General features: G+C 40.1%; 2 protein-coding genes across 2 annotated transcripts; both read left to right on the top strand.

Annotated features, from left to right (window-relative positions):
• Positions 1-981: 981 nt before the first annotated feature.
• On the top strand, positions 982-11,568 carry LOC129089887 (alpha-1A adrenergic receptor-like). The gene is made up of 2 exons (XM_054597297.1): positions 982-2,644; positions 10,381-11,568. Exons 1-2 carry the CDS (start codon positions 1,681-1,683, stop codon positions 10,941-10,943), a joined length of 1,527 nt encoding a protein of 508 aa, XP_054453272.1. The 5' UTR covers positions 982-1,680; the 3' UTR covers positions 10,944-11,568.
• A 6,052-nt stretch (positions 11,569-17,620) lies between these two features.
• Positions 17,621-18,399, top strand: LOC129089886 (gastrotropin-like). Its single transcript, XM_054597296.1, has 4 exons — positions 17,621-17,687; positions 17,786-17,946; positions 18,077-18,166; positions 18,324-18,399. The coding sequence occupies exons 1-4, from the start codon at positions 17,621-17,623 to the stop codon at positions 18,381-18,383; spliced, it is 378 nt and encodes a 125-aa protein (XP_054453271.1). The 3' UTR covers positions 18,384-18,399.
• The last annotated feature ends 4,713 nt before the right edge of the window (positions 18,400-23,112 follow it).

Raw genomic sequence — 23,112 nt, 5'->3', positions numbered from 1 at the left:
TGGAGTGGAATTGGAGAAAAAAAAAGGCTCCATATTCCTATGAGAGTAGGTCGTGACAAATGCTGGATATGCAGGAGGTGGAAGCTGTGAATTTACAGCTTAGACATGAGGAAACTATTCATGTTCATTTTTATGACAAATCATCTTTTATTAGGTACATCATCAATCCTCAGCCACAAGTAGGCCTACATCTCTAACAAAAGCACATTTTGGTTTTACATGTGTTTTGTTTCTCCTAGGCCTATAAAAACTGAACTTGATGAGCAGCAGAGTACAGATGCTTTAAGTGATTCCATTATCCGGAAAGAATGTAAAAGTAAAGAAAAAAAGTTTTCATTGGATAAAAAGAAACATCTTCAACCCAAAAACATTGCCTTGAGAGAGACTTAATATTATAAGATAAAGACTGGAAATTGAAAATTGTGAATAAACATATTATTCTGATTTAAAATAAATGAATTCAAATTCTAACATCCCAGACTTTTGTGATGACCTGGTGTAAAAGATGGCCTGATCCGAAGCTATAAACATTCCTGGTAAAACAGACAAATGTGTACATGCACTCTGGTGAGTGAATAAAACAGCTTTAAACATTCTGTGGCATATAAGAGTTTTGTTTTTTTACACTTTTACACAGTTGCAATTCTGTGACAGGCTATCGAAAATAAACTGTTCGCTAGTATCCGCCCTGCAGTGATACATCATGAGAGGGGAAAAGGCTATTAAACAGGAGGAAGCTCAGTTTAAGGAATGTGCTTGTGTCTGAACTCAGCCCATTAAATCAGTCACTCCTCACTAACTCAGATTCAAAGTGAGGTTACTTTCAGGAACTCCTGCATTTGACCAAAATAGGCAAGATCTATTTTGCAAGAAATGCCTGTGACAGCAGAGGAGATATGTGATTTTGGTAACTACTTTTGAAGTTAGTCAATTTGACCTTTAAGGCTTAACCTTTTAAGTGTACTGGCTGAACATCCTAATTAATTCTCCTGCACGACAAACTGAGTGGATTCTATTTCAACGTTCATTACACTGAGAGGTGCTCAAACATACCTGAGCCACATGTTTGTAGTATCAATTATCATGTTCTCTATGCTCAGTAACTATACAAACTAAAAGATGACATCAAAGTGAAGGTAGCTTTGGCACACACTTCTCTCGCTGATAGTTGTCACGTTAAGCCCCCTCCCACAGAGGACAAACCAAATAAGCAACAACACACCAAAGAGGCTCCTCTCCCAGAACGCGCATATTTATTAAAATGAAGGAAATGTCGCCTATAGTATGCGTTTTGAATGAACGGTTCTTCCATGTAGTTATGCGTAATGCGTGCCAATAGGCTGGTGTTTGGGTACATTTGGCCATCAGGCCTACATGGGAGCTGTGTGTGGTGCAGAGGAGGCAGGGGTGACTGCTGCCCCCCTCACTTCTCACTGAGCCCTCAGGAGAGTGGAGGGAGGACTGCACGGGGACAACACGGCTGCACAGTGAAGGCTTTTCCTCTGACAAACACCTCGGCAGTGATTAGGAATCAACATGTCAAACACGCGGTGAAGCCATGCAGACTAAAGGACATTTAGGCAAGTTTTTTTGGTTTTGTTTTCATGCTCAGTAAAGCTCTTTCGTGAGTGACCGTTCCTAGTGATCTGAAGCCTGCTATGGAGGACCTCTTGAGTCAAAATGAGTCTGAGCACTGACAATGTCACAAACTTGTGGAAAAATGGTTCCTCGGAACTCGGCGGGATTTCGGGCGCGTCCTCCTCGGTCAACTTCACCAACAGCTCCGGGGGGAACCACACGGAGGTGGACCTCACCCGAGCCATCCCGCTCGGCTTGGTGCTGGGGGCTTTCATCGTGTTTGCCATCGCGGGCAACATCCTCGTCATCCTCTCGGTGGTGTGCAACAGGCACCTGCGGACACCGACGAACTACTTCATCATCAACCTGGCCATCGCCGACCTGCTGCTGGGCACCACGGTGCTGCCGGTGTCCGCCACTCTGGAGATCTTAGACTACTGGGTCTTCGGCAGGATCTTCTGTGACATTTGGGCCGCGGTGGACGTGCTGTGCTGCACCGCGTCCATCATGAGCCTGTGCGTAATATCCATCGACCGCTACATCGGAGTGAGCCACCCGCTCCAGTACCCGGGCATCGTGACAGAGAAGCGGGCTCTGCTGGCCATGCTCGGCGTGTGGGTGCTGTCGGTGGTCATCTCCATCGGACCTTTGCTCGGGTGGAAGCAGCCGCCGTCGCCGGACGACACGGTGTGCCCCATCACCGAGGAGCCCTTTTACGCGCTCTTCTCCTCCCTCGGCTCCTTCTACATCCCTCTGATCGTCATTCTGGTCATGTACTGCCGGGTGTACATAGTCGCCAAACGGACCACAAAGAATCTGGAAGCAGGTGTGATGCGTGAGAGGATGAACTCCGGTGAGCTGACCCTCAGGATCCACAAGGGTGCTCAGGTGCAGGAGGAGCCCGGCAGCTCAGGCACCGGCAAGGGCCGCGCACACCAAGCAAGAAGTTCCCTCACTGTAAAACTTCTGAAATTCTCCCGGGAGAAGAAAGCAGCGAAAACTTTGGGAGTTGTGGTCGGCATGTTTACGCTTTGTTGGCTGCCCTTCTTCCTCACCTTACCCATAGGTAGGTACAATAGGCCATTGTGGTCTGTTATAGGGCTATACAGTCATGAATGAAACATTTTCCTCACAAACCAATCCAATTAAAAAAACGTCATTGAATTGAATTTATGAGATCTGCAGAAAAGATATGACAGACATCTCAATGTGTGTAGGAAGTTAAACTGAGGGCTACGGGCCTTGTTAATCATACCTATAGCTGGTCTCCTATTTACTGCTCTGAATCATCACCAAACCTAAGAGCGTTTTTGATATACTGTGGTGGTCATTTTACAAGCCTACTGCTGGAATAAAGAATAACACCACCCTTATATTATCGAGGCATCCTATATAGTGCAGTAGGACTGGATCTATATAATTCCTCTGACTGCATAGCCTCTGTTTATGTAATTAAGTTAGAATGCATCATAATTTATGATATAGACTTTGAATTTGGGCCAACTTTAAAATTGTCCAACCTTTCATTGCCAAAGCCAACACTGATGTTGTGATTTATAAACTCGGGGCCTATAATGTGGGAGTAAACATGTTTTTCAGAAACAGAGGAATTCTTGACAAGCGTATTCAATCATTATTAGTGTTATCTTTGCATTACTCCCCGAGTCTCAGTTAATCTGCTGGTGCAACAATTACGTCAAGTGAATAGTAGTGCTCTGGTCGCTGTAATTGAAGGCCTGATGTCACTGAGACACGCAAACGTTCAGCACTGTCATGGCTGTTTAAAAACTTGCAGAGAAAATTAAACAATATATTCTGAGGTGAAATGCTCTTGTGTTTGTGCAGTGGCGAAGAGGTTGAAAAAACATGAGGTCTTTTATTTTGTGATGGAGGCGCACTGAACAAAGTCTGACCTACAAGCATGGCTGCTGTGTTTTTAATGCGTGTTTGGATGAATTCATACTATATACTACTTGTTGTTGTTGGATGTGAGTGAGTATTGGCATGAGCCTGCACATGGACACATGTACGCTGGTCATATGGGAATGTTTTTATTCCCCCTGGCTTTGAGCTGCAGTTTATCACCTCCTGACGTAGACACTCACACAACACTACCTAGGGCAGCATACGCAGTGTCATATAGCAAAGTGTTCTTAGTGAGATACCAAAAGCATATAACAAATGTCATTTTCCATAGTTTGAATTAGATCTGACAGGCTTCAGAGGGCAGATTTATTGTACACTCATTAAAATGGTGCCAAGAAACTCACAAAGGGTATACGTTTCTCTGTACAATCCCTGGTGTAGCACACTGATACACTGTGACAGAGCAACAAACAGCCTTATTTCAAGCTAATTTTGAACTGGTCAGTACAAACATATAGTATATATATACAGTGGACTTATCCATCCACTACCAAATCATGACACTGAAACTGCATCCCAGAGTCGCTGCCCATCTTTAGGCGCAGGCTGAAAACTCACCTCTTCAAGAAGTACTACCCGGAGCCTTCCTCGTAGCACTTATTGCACTCGTATTAGTTGCTGCACTTACTGTATTCGTATCAGTTCGCTGCACTTATTGAATTTGTATTTGTTTACTGCACTTATCCTATTCGTAGTAGTTTGTAGCACTTACTATATTCGGATTAGTCTGTTGCAATTATTGTTTTCGTAGTAATCTGCCTCTGCACTATACTTTTGCTCTGGCTTATGCTTTGAGATGCTTGTTTAAGAAAGGAGATGCACTTATGACTTCTGGTGACTAGTAGTTCTCTTGAATACCTATGTTGAATACACTTCCTGTAAGTCGCTTTGGATAAAAGCGTCTGCTAAATGACTGTAATGTAATGTAATGTAATATTGGCTAAAGGAGATTGTAGGAAACCTGGTTGTTTATCAATTTAACTCTGTGGCCCTGCTCTCTTGTGACTCTTGTCTGAACTTAAATGCTAAAAGTGTGAAAGGGCAGCGTCTGCCATCACATTGCTCCCTGAGTATTCATTAGCCTCCACCCACAGTTTGTGATTTCCTGCCTCACACTTGTTATTACCCTGCTCCTTCCTCTGCATACCGTCACTGATATGTAACGTATGTGGAGGTTTGGTTGGCGGTGTATGTGCGCTGGCGTCAGTGAATGGCACGTGTTTTGTTTATGTGTGTGTGAGTTGAGGGATTTTGAAAAATGTATGTGTTTATGTGCAACTTTTTCCATGCGTGTTTTGGGTGACTATGTCAGTGTGGCTGCAGATTTTTAAAGAGTTTTAAAGCCGGCAAAGGTGAAATTGAGACTGATAGCTGCCAGCAAGAGTCACTGTGACCTCTGAACCCTGAACTCTCAACCTCAGCACATGTGCAGCCTAAGAAAATATGTGAACTCTCACTTTCACAACTGATCTGACCTATCTGATCCAAATTCTGAAAACACCTTGTTTTGCTTTTTTTCACAAAATGGCAAGCATGCAGCTACCAATCCCACAGTCCTTCATTTTTCAGGTTCTGAATTATTGTGTCCTTTTATGCCTTTTACTTGGAGCAAAGTAAGGTATACAGACCTCAAGATTATAAACACTACATCAACGTTTTTCATTTACTGTTGTTCCAGGCAAGTCTCCTTGGACAAAAAGCAGCCCCTAATTGCACACACACTCACTGAGCGCTGTCTAACTTAACTTGTTTGTCAGAAAGGGTGACGTATCTAAACTTAAAGTTATTTCAGAACACATTCTTGCATCGCATTATGAAAAAAATGACACTGTAGCATTTTAATTTCACATCAATAAGCAGAGACTAGTGAAGAAATTCACCAAAAAGGCTTTTTGAGGGTCACAAAAGCAGCCAAAGTTTAACAAAAATGCTTGTAGACCTTCTATATGATGGAGCAGTTTTATCTTTGACAACGCCAATGTAGTTTCATTGACACTCTTTGTTGCCTTTCAAACTGCACCTGTATCACCATCAGCTCTGTATTACAACAGTATGTTGAGCAGCTAAACACAGAGACATTTATTCTAAATTCCAGAAAGCAAAGTTTCCAAACGTAAAGATAGATTAGGTTAAGAAAGCTTCCGTTAAGCACAACATTGCTGCAAAGAAATACCAAAAAATCATGCAACAAGTAAATAAAATCAGACTCAGGAGACTCCAGTTGTCAGCTGCTACACCTGCACACAGAGCGGAAAACAAATGAACAGGAATATGTATGCATAGGGTAAACATACAACTGGGGCTGCAACTGTCTCCTTGTCATTGCTAATTATTCTGCAAGTTGTTTTCTCCATTAATTCATTCATGAGATGAAATATGAAATATTTAAAAAGAGTTGTGCTTTCTGTTTGATAAACAAAGAAATTGTTTTATTATCGAAACCATTTCCAATTAATTTCCTGTCCATTGACTAATCAATTAATTAACTATAAACAAAGATAAAAGATAAGATAAAAAGAGTAGAAAGATGTTCAGTTTCACCTTCTAAAATATTAAGATACACTGTAGGGACTCGTCTAGATTCTACGTGTTTCAAAAAGCTGTTTCCTCTTGTTCTCATCTCAGCCGGATTAAAAAAACTTCCACGGATACGTGTTTTATTTCATTGCCCACATTGTCCCACGGCTCTTTAACACCCAGCGCAGGCACTAATGTGCTGTGAAGGCCTCGCATTTAGCAACTGGTGCAAGCAGTGGGAACCAACACTCTGAGGTGTTAACCAATTGTTTCCGTGTAGAAGTGTTTTTGTAAGAGATACTGTGCATGTGTGCATCTCACACAAGCATGTGTGTTTTGCCTTTATGAGCTGGCCTGCCCCTGCACTCAGCCTTGGGGGTAATTGAAATGGTTTTTGAAGGGGAGAAATAATGAGATTGCTAAGCGTCAGAGCGCCAGAGAAGAAAGGGGTGTCAGGTCTGAGCTGGAGGGGCCACAGGGCAGCAGGGGTGAAAGTGAGGGTCCTCAGGATGTCAACTCAATTTTCCAAAAATAGCTTCATGCAATGGTTCAGTTGAAAGCAATATGCGGGGACAATAACTTCTGTCCTTTTGGATCAAGACATATTAATCACATTTATGTGTGTGTTATGAAACAGGATGTGTGAGTTTTTGGAGAGCAGAGTGAGTGAGTGTGTGTGTGTGTGTGTAGTATAGGCATCACTTCTTCCAATTAGTGTGAATAACAGGATGCCTTGTTTTGTTAAAATGTTCCTGTGTTTCCTAGTGTGATGTACGTGTGTGTGTGTGTGTGTGTGTGTGTGTGTGTGTGTGTGTGTGTGTGTGTGTGTGTGTGTGTGTGTGTGTGTGTGTGTGTGTGTGTGTGTGTGCGTGTCTGTTCTCAGGAAGGAGTGTAAACATGTCTCTTAACAGAAGGGACAAGACCACCAACACAAATTCGTCCCACAGTTATCTCTAAACCATTGTCTCGCATCCTCTGCTGTTTTTACATTATAGCCTTTCAACATAAACACCTTCAAGGAACAAAAGTGGACCACCTTCACACAAAACTTAAACATACAAACATGTACCATGTCTGGCAACAGGAAGGTCTGTTGTTAACCAGATTTATTTCTGTGTTTCCTGCACTTTTATTCTGCACTTTTGTAGAAGGGAGGCACAGTGTCCCACCTTTTGGTCTCTGTTGGGGCCTCTAGATGTTTAAAGGGCCACACAGCTGTGTTTGCCTGTGCAGATGGCACTGTTAAAGCACATCTGAGAGGCTTATAAATGAAATGCAGTAGTTTTTCTCTCAAACATCTTAACTATTGACTAAACCAAGAGAGCCACAACCAATGTTACAGCTATGCCTTACCCATTTCAAACCAACATAGGTGTTAATCAGTTTGTTATTTACAAAGGAAAGAAAGAAAGACAACAAGGTAACCTAAGGATTTATCATGGTATGGAATAAAGCTGATTAATCCCTTAAGTAAATGTGTAAGTTAGAAATGCAGCAACATTCTGGGGCGACCTCTGGCTCACCCGGTGGAGCAGGGCCCCATGTAGACTGAGGCCCTTTGCTGCATATCATCCCTCTCTCTCCCCCCTTTCCTGTCATCCTCCAGCTGTACTAATAAAGGCAATAAACACCCATAAAGAAAATCTCCAAAGAAAAATGCCACATGTTTCTCTGGTACTGGCCTGTTCAGTTTGAGTATTAGCTGCTTTTGTGTGTTGTAAATTGAATATATTTTCTTTTGGGGGGGGGGTTTACACAGACAATGGAAAAAGATTTACTTTGGAGTGGACCACATTTTAAGAGAATTGCCATTACAATGATTTACTATAAAATACAATTATCTTGTTAGAAAATAAATTTTTGATTAATCAGTCAATCATCATGCTATGCAATAAGCTTAATTGACTGATCATTTTAACATTGTTTTAGTCATTTATCATGTAAAAACACAAAACATTTGATGATTATAGCCTTACAAATGCAAATGCTTGTTTCTTTCATTCTATATTTGTGATCTGCTAGACCATAAAAAGAGAAAATAGACAAAACTAGAGGGAGACACACAATCAAAGGGAGAGGAGAGGAAAGAGTGAAAGGGAGAGAAATAATAGAAAGTCTAGATTCAATTCAGCTCCAAACCTTTGCATCCAAATCACAAGCATAACTCACACGGTTATGTAATCACATACAATCACAAGTGGCTGTCCAGAAGCTAAAATAGCATGTGAAAATACCAGCCACTGAGAGGAAACCCATTCATCTAAAGAACAGGAGGCCAAGACAAATTCAGACAGCCGTCTCTAGTTTTAACTCACAATCTGGCAACCGGGACACACACACATTGTTGTGCTGCCATTTAGGAGCCACTAATGATAGTTGAAAGTGACATTTCCTCATGCTGTTGCACTCATAGCTTTCCTCCAGGTTAATAAATTGACTGGTGCATTGTGTGGGTGTGGGTGTGGGTGTGTGCGCGTGCATGTGTGTTTTCTATTTATCTTGAATTTAAGAAATCTGTGATATCGACTTTGCATAGTTGCAGGTTTGTGCACAGGGTTTTGTGCCATCAAACCAAAACAATGGAGATTTTTGGGGGAATTTCCATCTCATAAAATGGACACAACTATCAAGCTCCCATCATTATATGCAACTAGTAATATATTTGGCCTGTTGGCTATTTATTATATAATGAAGGTTAAAGCTGCTGATGTGGTATTCATGAAGAAGCAAGCTGAGATGTCTGTCTGCCTATAATATTACCAGAGCTAATTTCACACTTGAAAGCCTGAGATATATATATAGTGCACCTTTAGTCTCCTGGAATGCAATATTAATTTAGGAATGTGAGTTTGTGGAAAGAAACACAGTTTTTACTCAAATCTGCCCACACACAAACACACAAAGTCCTTGTTTCTTTTACATTAATCCCCCACTTGCTGATTTTTTTTTTCTTCAAGCTTCCCTCTCTCACCTCATTAGCTTGTAAGATATGCTTCCTCTGCTTAAGCTTGGCCACAAGGGTCAATGAACGCAGTGTAATGCAGGACAAATCTCATTAGCCAACATGTCAAGCCAGCTTCAGAATCTTTTGTAAAGTTGACCTTTCCATGATTAGAACTGCCTCTTCCTGAAGAAAATGTCTTGTTGAGTCTTACAGAAGGCGTACCTCCCCAAATGCACACGTGCATTCAGCCGTGTGCTGTTGTGGTAGAGAGACCTCACTAAACTCTCGGAGAGAAGTGGGGCCATTTAATTTCAACTGTCTGCCCTTTGCTCAAAGCGAAGCATGTCTCCCACAGTGTATTTATCTAAAAGGGGACTCAGGGTCATCACACTCTCTCTCTGTATTCTTATGAAGGTTCTCCACATGAACTGCAACAGAGTGACTGCATTGTTTTTTGAAAAGGGTGCACTTTATCTGCCTCTGAAAGCTTTCACATATACAAGGTCTTTCCTTATTGATAAATAACATGTGGAACTGACCGTCTTTAAAGGCGCTCTTAGCCTCACATTCGGTCTGCAGGCAGTCTGACTGTGAAGCCCGGTGTTATTATTAATCACTGCTGCCACCTACTGGGTAAAATACAAACTGCAAGACTCATCATCAATTTATTATGAGCAGGGATGCACTGATCCGATACCGCCCTGATTAAACAGATCAAAGATCAGTATTTGGAGAGAAAAAGTTGGATCTGTGCATCCCTAATTGTTTTCCCCTTTTGGTAGCCTTAAGGTTGGCAAAATATTTTCTTTCCAATGAATGAAATAATCAAACAAGATGGTAGTCATGGTTTTAAGGCTGCATCATTCCTTTAGATGGAAAAATGTTTCGTGTGTCAATTTATACACATTTCCCCCAAATTCTGCCTGGCTCTAGCTTGGTACTTAACACACATACCAAAGAGTGATTTTCCTATACCTATGTCACATGGGTTTCACCACTGGCCCTTAACTCCAATGAAATAAGTGAACTTGAACACAGATTATGATTTAACCTTTCGCTACATAGTCAGCAAAGTAAATATTAGACATATTTTACACAAACACCATATTCTCAGAACATTTTGACACTAAAATGGCATTTTTCCAACACACAAATCAGGAGAAATTTAGATCAAATTTGATCTAAATGTTGCTAAATTGTGACTATTGCACAGAAGTAGGTGACTTAACCTTTTTCAAACTGAGCCCTCATTGAAAAGAGCACAGAGTAAGGATAATAAGGATGATCTTAGCAAGGAGCAGTTTGGGAAAAAAGGTTTCCGGGACCTTTAGGAGGTTAATTTGAGGTTTCATGACTAAGCCATTGGCCACTAATGAGAGTGTTTCCATTTTCTCTCTTTGTTCCACTGTTTCCAGGGTCTTTTAATGTGAACTTGCGCCCACCTGATCTCCTCTTCAAAGTGATCTTCTGGCTGGGCTACTTCAACAGCTGCCTGAACCCCATCATCTACCCCTGCTACAACCGCGAGTTCAAGTTGGCCTTCATCCGCATCCTACGATGCCAGTGTCACCAGCGTAAGAATCCCGGCTGGAGGGCGTATAATTACCGCTCCTCCAACTTCAGCTCCTCCGGACACTCGCGCAAAGGCTCAGCGGATCACAACTCCAGCTGCTTGAACGGTAGTCAGCGTACTCTGCCCTCCTCAGCCAGCCCGAGCCCCAGCTACCTGAGCAAGGGTCTCCCACCTTGCCCTGAAGGGGAAACATTGTACATCTGGGGGGGCACCACTCCAACTCCCTCCACACCTAACCTGCTGCCTGGCAGCCCCGCTGACTGCCAGCAGGGAGCTCTGAGAGGGGAGGTAAGAGGAGGAAAACCAGCTGAGACCACTGGTGGTATTTTCTCTTTCTCCTTTGGGAGGAATAAAGACAGGAGAGGGATCAACAAAGACAGCATGGCGCCTGATGACATGGTGTGACTGCTGAGAGTAACTGACATGTAACTCCTTCATTCCTTACAGGGATTTAAGTCACAGAGCATGGATGTCTGATTTCACAGGTTTGCTGCATTCACTGTACATGTTCATTCATCAGTGGATTGTCGCTTTCATTAGTGCTCCATGTAAAGGTGATGGTAACTGAGTATTGTCTATGCTGCTGTATCAGAGGTATTTGTGTACTATGTAACTGTATATGTGGTTTACATAGACAGGAGGGTTTCGCTCAGTGAACAGTAACGGGTTCAAGATCTTTAGGACGGAAAAAGACACCAGTGCATGCATTTTGATGAAACAAAATACATTTGAACTAAGAGGACACATTTCTTTTAGAAACACAACAGTTTTCCTCTCAGTTAAAGCCCCATGTCTGCCCTGTAAAAACACTGACAAGAGCCTGACTCATGATGTAAAATGTGTGACAAGACAAATGATCACCTTTCTGTTGCAGTCACTTGATATCTTCATGGTATGTTGTGAAAATAAAGTATAACCTGGTTTATCTGCCGTGCGCACAATAATGAGATGTAATTGTTTGTATGTTTGATGTTCAAAAAGTTCTGAATATCGATATGAGAATCGTGAGTGATACATGAATAAACATAGAATGTTGATCAAATGTCGCTTGGAGGCATCTCTGTAACTTGCACCTTTTTATATGATCAGAGATGGATGTTAATGTTGATCTGGTGATAAAAGACCTGCGTTTGATGTTGTGTGTGTGAGGTTGGGATGTGTGCTGAGTGAAGAGACGGGTGTCTGAAGTACGGAGCAAACATAATTTAAATATGGTTTATGGCTTAGACAGACAGAGAAGTTCGATCTCTGCTCAGCTACTACTTACGTCACGGTCCACTGACTCCTGCTACAGTAGATGCCATTTAATAATTTACCCCCGATGGCATTTGTTTCAACAATGGATCAATACTGAACATTTGCACGCGCACACACACACACACACACACACACACATGATCAGACAAAGAGTCACATCACAAGACATGCAGCTCCTTTGGGTGAATGAACAGAGACATATAGATTAAGCAGTGAGATAAGAGCCCACTGAAGGGAAATGCATCCACTTGATGAACCCCGTGGATTTATATCGATTGGCTGAGGTTCTTGCTGCATCATGATCTCAATGCAGGGGACTAACACCTCAAACAATCACTTCCTGACTAATGACTGCAGCAATTCTGCTTTGCTTCAAGGCCCCTCTGTTAATGTCTGTGTGCTGCACCGGCTCCCACCCATCCCCAGCTTTGCCACTATGGGAAATCTTGTCATCAAGGCTGCAGCGGCACGTTTCTAAAGCCTCCAGACGCCCACCAATGCTTTTGTGGTTTCCCTTCGCTGTGGTGGACTTTCTGGTTGCCGTGATGATGCCTTTCAGTGTTCACATTTCTCCCTGGATGTCGCCTTCTCTCTACATGCTCCATTTCTAATCTCAGCTGTGTGACACTTGATCAATAAATAGCAGTTTGCAACCAGCTGCACTACTCTGCCCAAATGTTTCCCAGATGTGTGGCCATGTTGCTGCTGCTCTGCATGATTCTGCCTCTGGTCATCTCTTTCCTTTGCGTCTCTCTCAGCATGATGCCTCCTGCTGAGGTAAGCAGCAGCACAAAGCATCCTCAGACCTGTTAGAATGTGTTTACTGTCTCCTACACATTTGCAACCTTGGCTATTTCCTTCTTCATCCAATGGGTTTCATGCTCTTTGCCTATAGGAAAAATCTTCAAGGCTGCACAGAGACAAGCGAGGCAGAGCAATGAAATCAACCACCAAGCTCGGCAGCTTCAGCTGACTACCATGAGGACAAACTCCACCAGAGTAAATATCTTATATGGAAAGATATTTTTTGGATGAAGGAGAGGAAGGCTGCTATGACATTGGATCCTTCTTGTTCTGTTGGCTTCCATTCTTCTGTGCGAACGTGGTCCACCCTCTGAAGGACTACTGGGCCAGCCCCTTGGTCCTGTAGGCCTCCATGTGGCTCCGATATGCTAACACTTCTCTCAACCCTTTCCTCTGTGCCCTCTTCAACAACTATTTTCATGATCATTGTGTATTAGCTTGATAAAATCAGACAATGTCTTACTGGGAGGGAGGCCTTTGCACACCAGGGGTGTGACAAATAAATGAAACAAAAATTTGAAATACTTCAGAACATTTTACATCAAAACTATTCATATTGCCAGTGATGCGGTTTTGCTAGAGCTACAACACTTTTTTAATGAAAGACTTTGAATATATTGATGAAGGCAGAGGACAGAATACCTGGATCCTATGAACCCAGAGCAGCGTCTGGCAGTCTGACTGAGGTAAACAGTGTAAATGTAAGGACCCTATGGAAAAGTAACAACACTGTCTCCGACTGTGAGCATGTTGAAAGAAGCAGAGTAACTTTCTCTTTAAGCACGGCCACAAAATCAAGGGTCAAGGGTCGTGCAAATACCATGAATGATCTTCTTCTTCACAGATGTTTTTCGACAAATGGTGAAAACTCAACTTCTTAACCCACCAGTGACCTTTTTTTTTAACCTCTACAGAGCTTCCAAAAATTCCACCTCATTTGACAAAATGTTCAACTTCTGACCCCCATGTCGACTGACAGGAGGAACACCTCATAACCTTGCTCTGTTTGTTGTTATGTGAATAAACCATATACTTATACTTTTATTTGTTTTCATTCTGTAGCATTAACCTGTGTAATGTGTTGTACTGTCACAAAATACAAAGGAATACCATACTGGTACCATAGAAGTTTTCAAAAAAATGTTTATAAAATATTTATTGAAATGGGATTTCAAAAGTTACTGCAAACAAACTGTATTTTAAGTACATGTAAGGAGTGAATGTAATTAGATTTTAAGTCAGCTTCTATATAACTATATATATATATAAGTATATATATAATTTCAATAAAAACCTCTTTCACATTATTTTATCCATTGTTAATACAAACATATTGCTTAGTGAAGCTTTAAATCAATTGCTTAGAGTTGATAAAACATATTATCAATAAAAACATGAATCATGTCTTTTACCTGATATGGCATTGCGTAACGACTAAGGGCCTCTTCACTTTCTCTGTCCACATTGTATCAGCAGCATGGATGAGTATTGATCCTCTCCTTGAACACTGTAGGAACACCAAAGTACAATATCACTGCTGTTGAATAATAAATACACTTTAAACATTTTGATGTCAAACAATGAGACAATAAAGGCCCCTCTAGCTCAGGCACTGAAATATAAAAGACCACAACCTAGTTCATCAACGTAGACCAGCTCTGCTTAGAGGGACCTCACCTGGCTAAACAGGAAGTCCAGAGGGGAGCCCCAGCTGAGTGGAGAGTGTAGTGTCTCTGCTTTGAAGATGAGTAAATATCTTCCTGCTGTGTTCTTTTCTCCTCACCATGTCAATGAGGCAGCGTGTCCTGTCTGCACTGGTGTTTTCCTCCTGAGTCTTTCTCTCTTCATTCAAGACACGATCCTTTAAAAAGGTCAGCCAGAAGCTGATTAATCAGTTCTCTGGAAACTTTCTCCACAAGTTTAGACCCTATTTGGAATCTCCTCTTCTAAAAGAGTAACGTGAAAAAAATGAAACAACTCAATTTTGGACTCTTAAGGTGGTTCATGTTGCACAGATACTAAATAAATGTAGTTACACTGTCATACTAGTGTTGCCCATGTGGAAATTAATCCTTAATGTTACTGTTTATTTTCAATCTCAAGATTCAGCGAAGCACACTGTAAGCTATTAAATAATTTAGGCAGGATCCAGAGGGAAACATGTAGTGTGAGGAATGCTTTGTTGGTCTTGTATGCTCTTGTATGGTCTTGAAAGCTGAGAATATATTTAAAATATAGCATACAAAATGAACTGTAAAGTGTTAATAACTTTACAGTTAATTTGTATGCTATATTTTGAATATTTTCTTAGTTTTATGGGGCGTCAGACAATTTTTCTAAACTCTCTTCAAAGCTACAGACTCAGTTGACAAAAAAACAGTATAGATAATTTACAAATATACAAAATAGCGTACACTTAAAAGGATATGTTTTTAAGGTGGGCCTTTTTTTAAGGTGGCTAAAAACGTTTTGTTGCTTTCCCAGTCCATAACAGCATAATGCTTTAGTCTTGTGCTTGTACTCCTGCCTGCTTCTCTAAACTGGGGGCGTACCGACTGCTGTCTACTGTACACAATACACTGACTATGGAGATGCTCCTCATGCAACCCCACTTCAAAACACCAGAACTATCCCTTTAAATTAAAGTTGATTAATTTTGGCACTTAGGCTGCTGTCTGTGCTGATCAAAGACTGGATGTCGAATGGTTCTGGGATGTTGAGCCTCTCCATGGTGGCATAGCAGTTGTCTACTTTGCTGTAACAACCTGGTTATTAACAAAGTCACAAAATGATACGAAGCGGGCAGTGGAGGCAGGCAGACCAGATAAATTGATTGATGTCGGGATGTAATCAGAATTTCCACAAAACGATTTTTAAGGAAAATGATAACCCTTCCTTTAAATAATCTTGTTTCAGCAGGGCTTAACTTAAATTTGCTCTTGTCAATATGGAAGATGGTTAATACAAAATAAATTGAGATAGTATATGTCAGCAACCAAAGCACTAATATCAGAACAAACCTGCACCTGCACATGAGCAATTCCCCCCCAAAATTGTGAAACGCACCAACATCACTCAAACCACAAAATAGTCACTATTAAACATTTTAAATAAAATCAGATGTTCATGAGGTAGGCCACTAGGCGTAGCTCCAGTTTCATCCAGTGAAGGTTGTTCATCAGTTTATTCTAATGCGATTCATGCCATATGAGTTTTACAGCCCTTGAAGGAATGACACGTGACCACTGGAGCAAAATAGATTATGTGTTAGATTAAGTGTTTCGATATGTTTGAGCACGTCAATTGCAAGAAAGCATCCGTCAGATGTTTGAGTTGGTACCATAAAGTTTATAAATGACCATTATCGCTTAGAACTTGCTTCAGAGTCCGGCTTCAAGTAACACTGGTCTCATTCTGCATCAAAGTATTTAAAAAAAACTTTATCTGACGTGGTGGAGAGTCAGTTTTTACCCAACTAGGAAACTCACGCTGCTAGATAACAACAACAACTAAAGTGCACACAGGATGACACGTATGGTGCCTCCAGTAACTCCAGTTATATCAATAATGCCAGCAAATTGGTACAGAGTGATTGAGGCTACTTCAAATCTTCCTGACTGTCTATGCACATATTTAAGGTTACTTTTAAAGTTTTTTTTTATTTTATTTTAGGAGATTGTTTTTGTTGCTGCATGAATTGATATAAAAAGGTGCCTATACATTACTCAGAGTGATTTATGTTCCTATATTTTTAAAAGACAAAAAAAGTAGGCTACCTGCAACTCAATAATATATTTATTGATGACTGACAGGTCTGTACGGTAAGTAGCTGAAACATTTAGAGCTTATCATAAAGACTGGAAACAGATAGCCGTCTAAAAGATAGAAAAACTGTTTACCAGCATCTCTATGCTCTCTAATGTACTTATTATAGGCAATCTTGTTTGTTGAAGCCATACAAAAACAATGGATACACAAAAGTGTAAAAAGAAAAATGTACCGCCGGTACTGGCTGCTGCCTCAAGATAAATAGCTCTTGGTCTATTTACCATTGAGACATAAAGTGTAATCAATCTAGCTAACTCAATGCATCGACTATTCCGCTTGTATTTAGATCTATTTGTCTCTGTGTCTGTCTTTCCACTTATGTAATCTCAGTCTTGAAGCAAACCAGTACTACTGTCATGACTTTGTTCATGTACCAAGGGAATATTTTTCAATTCAAACTCCTCCATGGGAAAGATAGATGGCTCTCCTGAAAAGTTCCTAATCTTGGTTCAGATGGGAGCCATTATCATTTCATCTAACACCTTTCAGACACATGGTCTCCTTATGTGTTGCCTCCACTTGCACATTTCCAGTGTACTGTAAGGTCAGACTGTTTGGAATTTAGCAGCTCTGTGAAATGGTGGTTTTTCACTATAATATCTCACATTCTATTGACCAAAACAGTAAATCAAGAAAAGAATCAGCAGAAACGCCAATAATTAACATAATCATGAGTTTCAAACCTGTGCAAGACGGACAGATAGGAGAACTCTGACAAATTGCTCAAATGCTAATTGTCCACCACGTTATGCTGGTTAAGGTTTATTCATGAGTTGTTTTGATCTTTTTCCAAGCACTTGTTCGCCTTAAATACCTTAACTAAAAGTGCCAACTTCAATACAAGGATGTTATTATTAGTAAGATGGTATTTTCGTATTTTGAAGTTATTATGAATCATTACTGAAGAAAGAAAAAGAGATATCAAGCTGAAAGTACATGCATGCCCCCTTGGTAACCTGTACAAAGACAGTGTATTTTATATTCGAAGTTTGTTGCTGCACCATACATGTTCCAACTTGCAATCTGGGGCAAAACCGGGAGAAGGAGCAGGGGCATATTGAAACATGGTGAGGAATGACAGGAGAGAAAGAGGTAGTTAATGCATTGGTTCAAGAAGAACATAAAGTATGTTTAGCAGGCCACTCCTTGTTCACTCCTTCCTCATTTCTTGAGGTCTCTTCTCTTTCACCATCATGGCTTTCGCTGGAAAATATGAGCTGGAGAGTCAAGACAACTACGAGGAGTTTCTGGAAGCAATTGGTATTAAGATTTTTTTTTTATTATTGATACATAAATCATAAATGTGAGTCGTCATTCTTTTACAGTTCTGTATTTGGAATTTCACCTGCTTTTCACAGGGCTTCTCAATGCCAAGACAGACCAGAAAGTGGTAACAGAGGTGGTTCAGGACGGGAATGACTTCACCTGGACACAAACCATTCCCAACTGGACCTGGTCCAATGAGTTCACCGCTGGTAAGCAATGTGAGCTGACAACAATGACGGGCAAAAAATTCACGGTGAGTTAACAACCGGCACTGGAGAAAATCATAATTTAACTGCAAATCTTCCCAATCTCCACAACTTGTGAACATGTAACATAATAAGACTCACTGGACATTTACCTGTTTGACCTTTTGTGACCTGTAGGCTACTGTCACTGTGGAAGGAAGCAAGATGTCCATTCCGTTTCCTCAGTACCACCTCACAGCAGAGGTCATTGGGGATAAGCTAATAGTGGTAAGAGAAGTAACCACCTCACATGTGCTAAAGCTATAAAAAAAATACTACTCAGTGAGACAAAACCTCTCAAAATCTTTTCAACAACCTGAATTGAAATTGTAGTTAGTAATATTTTCATCCAAGATCATGTTTATCTTTCCTTTGTGTCCTCTAGAATTGCATGACTCCAGGGGAGAAGGGAGTGACTTTCAAAAGGATTAGCAAAAGGATCTAATGCTGACTCAACAGGCTTTATTGGAAAAAGAGGCTGCACGGGGGGGGGTAAAACAGGTCATGAAAGTGCTCGCAACAATGACTGAGGCAAAAATAATAAATTAAGCAGATCTCTTGGCTTCACAGGATTGTATTCTGTTGTTTAACCTTCAGATTTGAACCTAATCGAAGTGTTGAAACTATGTAACGTATTACTACAAGGATGAGATAATATACCTGTACCAGTGTCAATGTTTGATCCAATATAAATCACTGAATACGGCATGTTACGACCCGCACTGAATTTTTATTTCATTTGTATCACACCATTGATGTTGTGTTAATGCTCTCTGACATTCTGGGTGTAAAAACGTTTTTCCTGTGTAACTTTCAAACACATCCACTGCAAATAAAAAGAGTTATGTTTATATGTGTATTATCCTGGGCATTAGATTTATTTAATGGTAAACATTTAAAATCATGTTTAGGATAATAACTGATATTGAAACCTCAAACTTGACACAGACACACCCAGCTAATTTGTGCTGAATAATTGGAAGCTGGTGTTATATGCATCATCTTCAAGTCATTATTTTTTCATGTCTAATGTGCTGTAATACAGTTTTCTACAGGATATTTTGTATTCCCTTTTAGTTTGAATTGCCATAGTTCCATTACTTTGAATAATAAAGCAGATATATCTGGTCAAATTTGTGAATGTGCTTATTTAGTTATCACTTTTTCATTGTGGGGGATGTTTTGATTTGGATGTCTATTATTGTATTTACCTAAATTTAAAACATGTTAATCAAAAGAGACCCACAGTAGGATGCAGCATAAGTATTTGTAAAGTTGAGATGTGGCAACAATAGCTTAAAAAAAAGTGTCATTAAAATGCTTTATTAAAAACAAGTTGAAGTCAAACTGACGTGAAAAAACATGCAGACTGTTTACGCCATGATCTGAACCTTTAAATATTACAATACATAAGCAAAGCTTATTCTATTGCCATTATTATTATAGTCAATTATTCATCACCATTTCCTTTATTTGTAGCCCTGTAGGACAGTGCACATGGTACAAAGCCATTGATCAGTGAGCTGGTTCAAACTTATTGGGCTGGTTAGAAGCAGCATGGACACTAGTGGCTACTAGCAAGGCTTTGAAAAAGGGTGTAACTGGAAAACAGTGTCTTGTGAATGGTTTCCACATTCTGTATCAGAGATTGTTGATTAAATCTCCAGCAAATATGCAACAGCCCTTGATATGTATCAGTTTACACACTGTAGTCATTTGCAACTGATCCGTTAAAAGACAATTAGACAAAAAAATGCAAAGATAAGAATATTGAATACTTAAATTAAATGATTTATTGGACATTAAATTAATTTGACATGACATAATTTTGTCTTCTTACTAACCATCTTTTTTGTAACCATAATGGTATACAAAAAGCTGTCACATCTCTGACACACACATTTTAACATTTCTCCAGAGTAAAGTTGTACGTACCTACCTCAACAAGCTTGTCACGAACCACCTCAGCAGTATTTGACAAACTGAATCTTGAATTTACCTCCATCCAAAGTGACAGCAGTCTAAAATAAAGACAACCATGATCAAACACAAGCTGAACAAAAACTGTTTTTAAACATCTATAATATAATAAAACATTTAATATGAAACAAATTAAATGACCTTGAATGTCTGACCATCCAGAGTTTCCAGTTCCCTCTCCTTCCCAATGAAGAACATGTTGCTCCAGGTCTTGTCTATTTTACATTTGCTCAACATGAATTCTTTATTCTGATCTGTTGTGATGTCACTCTTGGGGTTAATTCCTACAGAGAATACAACGACACACAAGTTATCAGCACTAATCAACACATTTAAATTCAATACTTCTTATATATCTATTTATGTAAGTAAACACATGTCTCTTACCATGAACCTCATTTGAACTCATTGCAGTTCTTCTGGCTCTCCAGAACATATTTCCCTGTAGAAGCCATGATGAAGCTGCTGCCTACTGCTGACAGTTAAACTTGGACCTCTTCATATGCTGGTCCTTTTTTTTCACCAGTTTAGCCAAATTAATTGAAATATTTAAAGAAAAACATCTCTAATTGTTGGTCTGCTGTCCGTTTCTTCCCTAACATGCAGCTTATCATGCAAATTGATAAAGGTTTTCCATATAAATGCAAGGTAACCCTTATTAAACTTTCAGTACATAAATCATAGAACACTTGCACACAGAGAGCTATGTGTCACAACGATTTGTTGAGCTCAGGATTTAGATCAGCCTTTTTTTATTTTTTTTATACTAAATAGAAATTGTTTCTTTGTTTACTTCTTTTTTTCAAATGTAAACACAGAACTTCATTGTCTTAGTAATAACCTGATTGGTCACACAGAAATCCACAGTACAAATAGCCCACAACCGTAAGCAAGTAACACTAGCTTCTAAAATCAGCTGTCATCTCTCATGACACCAACATGCCTGCCTGTGTACTCGTTATTCTGGATCAGCATGCCCTTCGAATACCAAACGCTGGAGTGAAGGATGGAAATGCTGAATCGCACAGCTCCATTATAAGCTCAACTGGCTGTCACAGCTCGAAGAGAGAGACAGCCGGTAGATGCAACTCAAGCAAGAATGCTGTTTGTAGACACATGATTAGACGCAAGCCAATACCTGCTTATACCAGTGCGATATTAGGAATCCAAGGAATCCAAGCCCCCCGTGGCCTGCTGTAGCAGTACTTTTGGAATACAAAAGGCAACATTTTACACATTAATTATAATACCAAAGCATTCACTAGACACAGAGGGACATGCAGCTTCTCCTTTCGTTTGCATGGGACAGAGTGTACCAGTATGAGCAGCAAATAACAGCTGGGAATGTCAGTCCCTATATCTAATATTAAGCAAAAATGAACCGCTGCAGTCTGAGGAGCTGAGCAAGGCTCAGGTGTTAGAATTTATTTTAATAGATATTTGACTAATGAGAACTGTACCTCAGGAGCTGTCTGGTGTTACAATATCACCTATGCAAACAGATACAATGCTAGACAAATGATTGCGACCAAGTTAATTGAGACATGGGTGTCGGATATATTATATTGGCAGGTTAAAACCTAATTCACTTTCAATTATGTCATACCGTCTTAAATGAGGCCTATCTGCCTAAGAGCTTGCCTCTCTCTACCTCCTGTGGAAACCGGCCCTTCAGCTTTCCTGTCAATGTTGTCAGAAGCAAAGTCATACATTTAGGCCTTCAACTGTTAGATCCCAACAGACAGAAGCAAAGACAAACACAAAGACACCTGCCTGGGGCGAAATGTAGTAATAAGTATCTTTACCTGAACTTCCCAGACCAGCGGGGTGGGAAATCTACATTTGCAAATGTTAAACTTATTTATTGCAATAAAACTCTAAACTCTAAAAGGACAAGCTCACTCTTTGTGAATTGATCATTGAAGTGCCAACACATTTACTGAAATGTGTTGTGTTGTATTGCAGTAAATTGTATAGTCTCATATTCAGTTTTTATTTTATTTTAAATACAACATACACACAGCCTGGTTTCAGGTTTGTGGAACTTGATATTGGAACAAAATTGGTATAAATGAACACTGTTAAAAAAAAATTCTCATCCGACCTGCATTAGGAAAGAATACTTCACCTGGGCAAAACGTTTGCCCTTAACAAGACCATCTGTTGCCATGACTACACAGCTGCTGATACTGAAATGAATTAGAAGTGTTCCAATCAGCTATATTCACATATTACTGCTGTTGAGCATTTCTGACATCGACGCTTCTCCTGGTGAGGAGCTGCACCTTTCCATTGTCACCACTAGGTGGTGCCCTCACCCCTCAATAACACACCAGAGGGAGTTTGCCCCTCAGAAGTCTTTGAATGTATTAAGAGAGAATGGGTTTCTACTTTTTGCAAAAGCGATTATAAAATGTTTTAAAATAAATAGCTGTACAACAATGACATTTGGTAAGGTGTCATTTATATTGTCAATGCTAATAATAATCACTTATTCCTCTGTTCTACTAGAATTGTGGCATACAAATCTTCAACTTCTACTTGTTTAGTAGTCAGCAGTTTGCTTCTCTTCAGGAAGAAATGTTGCTGCACGGTGGAAAAATGAAGGACAAGAAGTCTCCACTTATTAATGTATGTTGTGATAAAACTAACACGTTGCTCCCTCTGTAATAGATAGTCTTGTTGACGTTTACCCACTTGTCCTTGACATTTGATAGGCGTCATTTCACCATGAAAAAGAAAATGGAGAACCTGCTCTTCAAAGAATCTGTGGCTAAGCAGCTTTTGTATGGCAAAAACCTTCTAATGGCATCATATCACAAGGTTCCTGTTTCAGAGCTGTGACATCACACATGGAACGGAAGGAGGAATGTTGGCTTTATTTTTTAAGGATTAAAACTGAATTTTAATTATACAGACTGGACATTTTCTTAACTGAAATTCAGTGGCCTGTTTTTACTGTTTTCATTTTCAAATCACTGAATTGGAGAGGGGACATAGTCTCCTCCTTCTCCTAACTGAGAATAACAGAAACATCACCTAACAAAGGCAAGAGTTTAAGAATTTAATAAAACCACTCAAATTATCCCTCAAATACTAGGATGATCCTTGTTGACTTCAACTAAAATGAAATAGAGAAAATGTAACTAAGCTTATAATTTGCTTAATAATGTTTTCTTCATAGCAACATGAAA

This window comes from Anoplopoma fimbria, chromosome 4, assembly GCF_027596085.1.
Source record: "Anoplopoma fimbria isolate UVic2021 breed Golden Eagle Sablefish chromosome 4, Afim_UVic_2022, whole genome shotgun sequence".
Classification (NCBI taxonomy): domain Eukaryota; kingdom Metazoa; phylum Chordata; class Actinopteri; order Perciformes; family Anoplopomatidae; genus Anoplopoma; species Anoplopoma fimbria.
The sequence above is the reverse complement of the archived record's forward strand: the minus strand, read 5'-3'. Positions and strand labels throughout refer to the sequence as shown.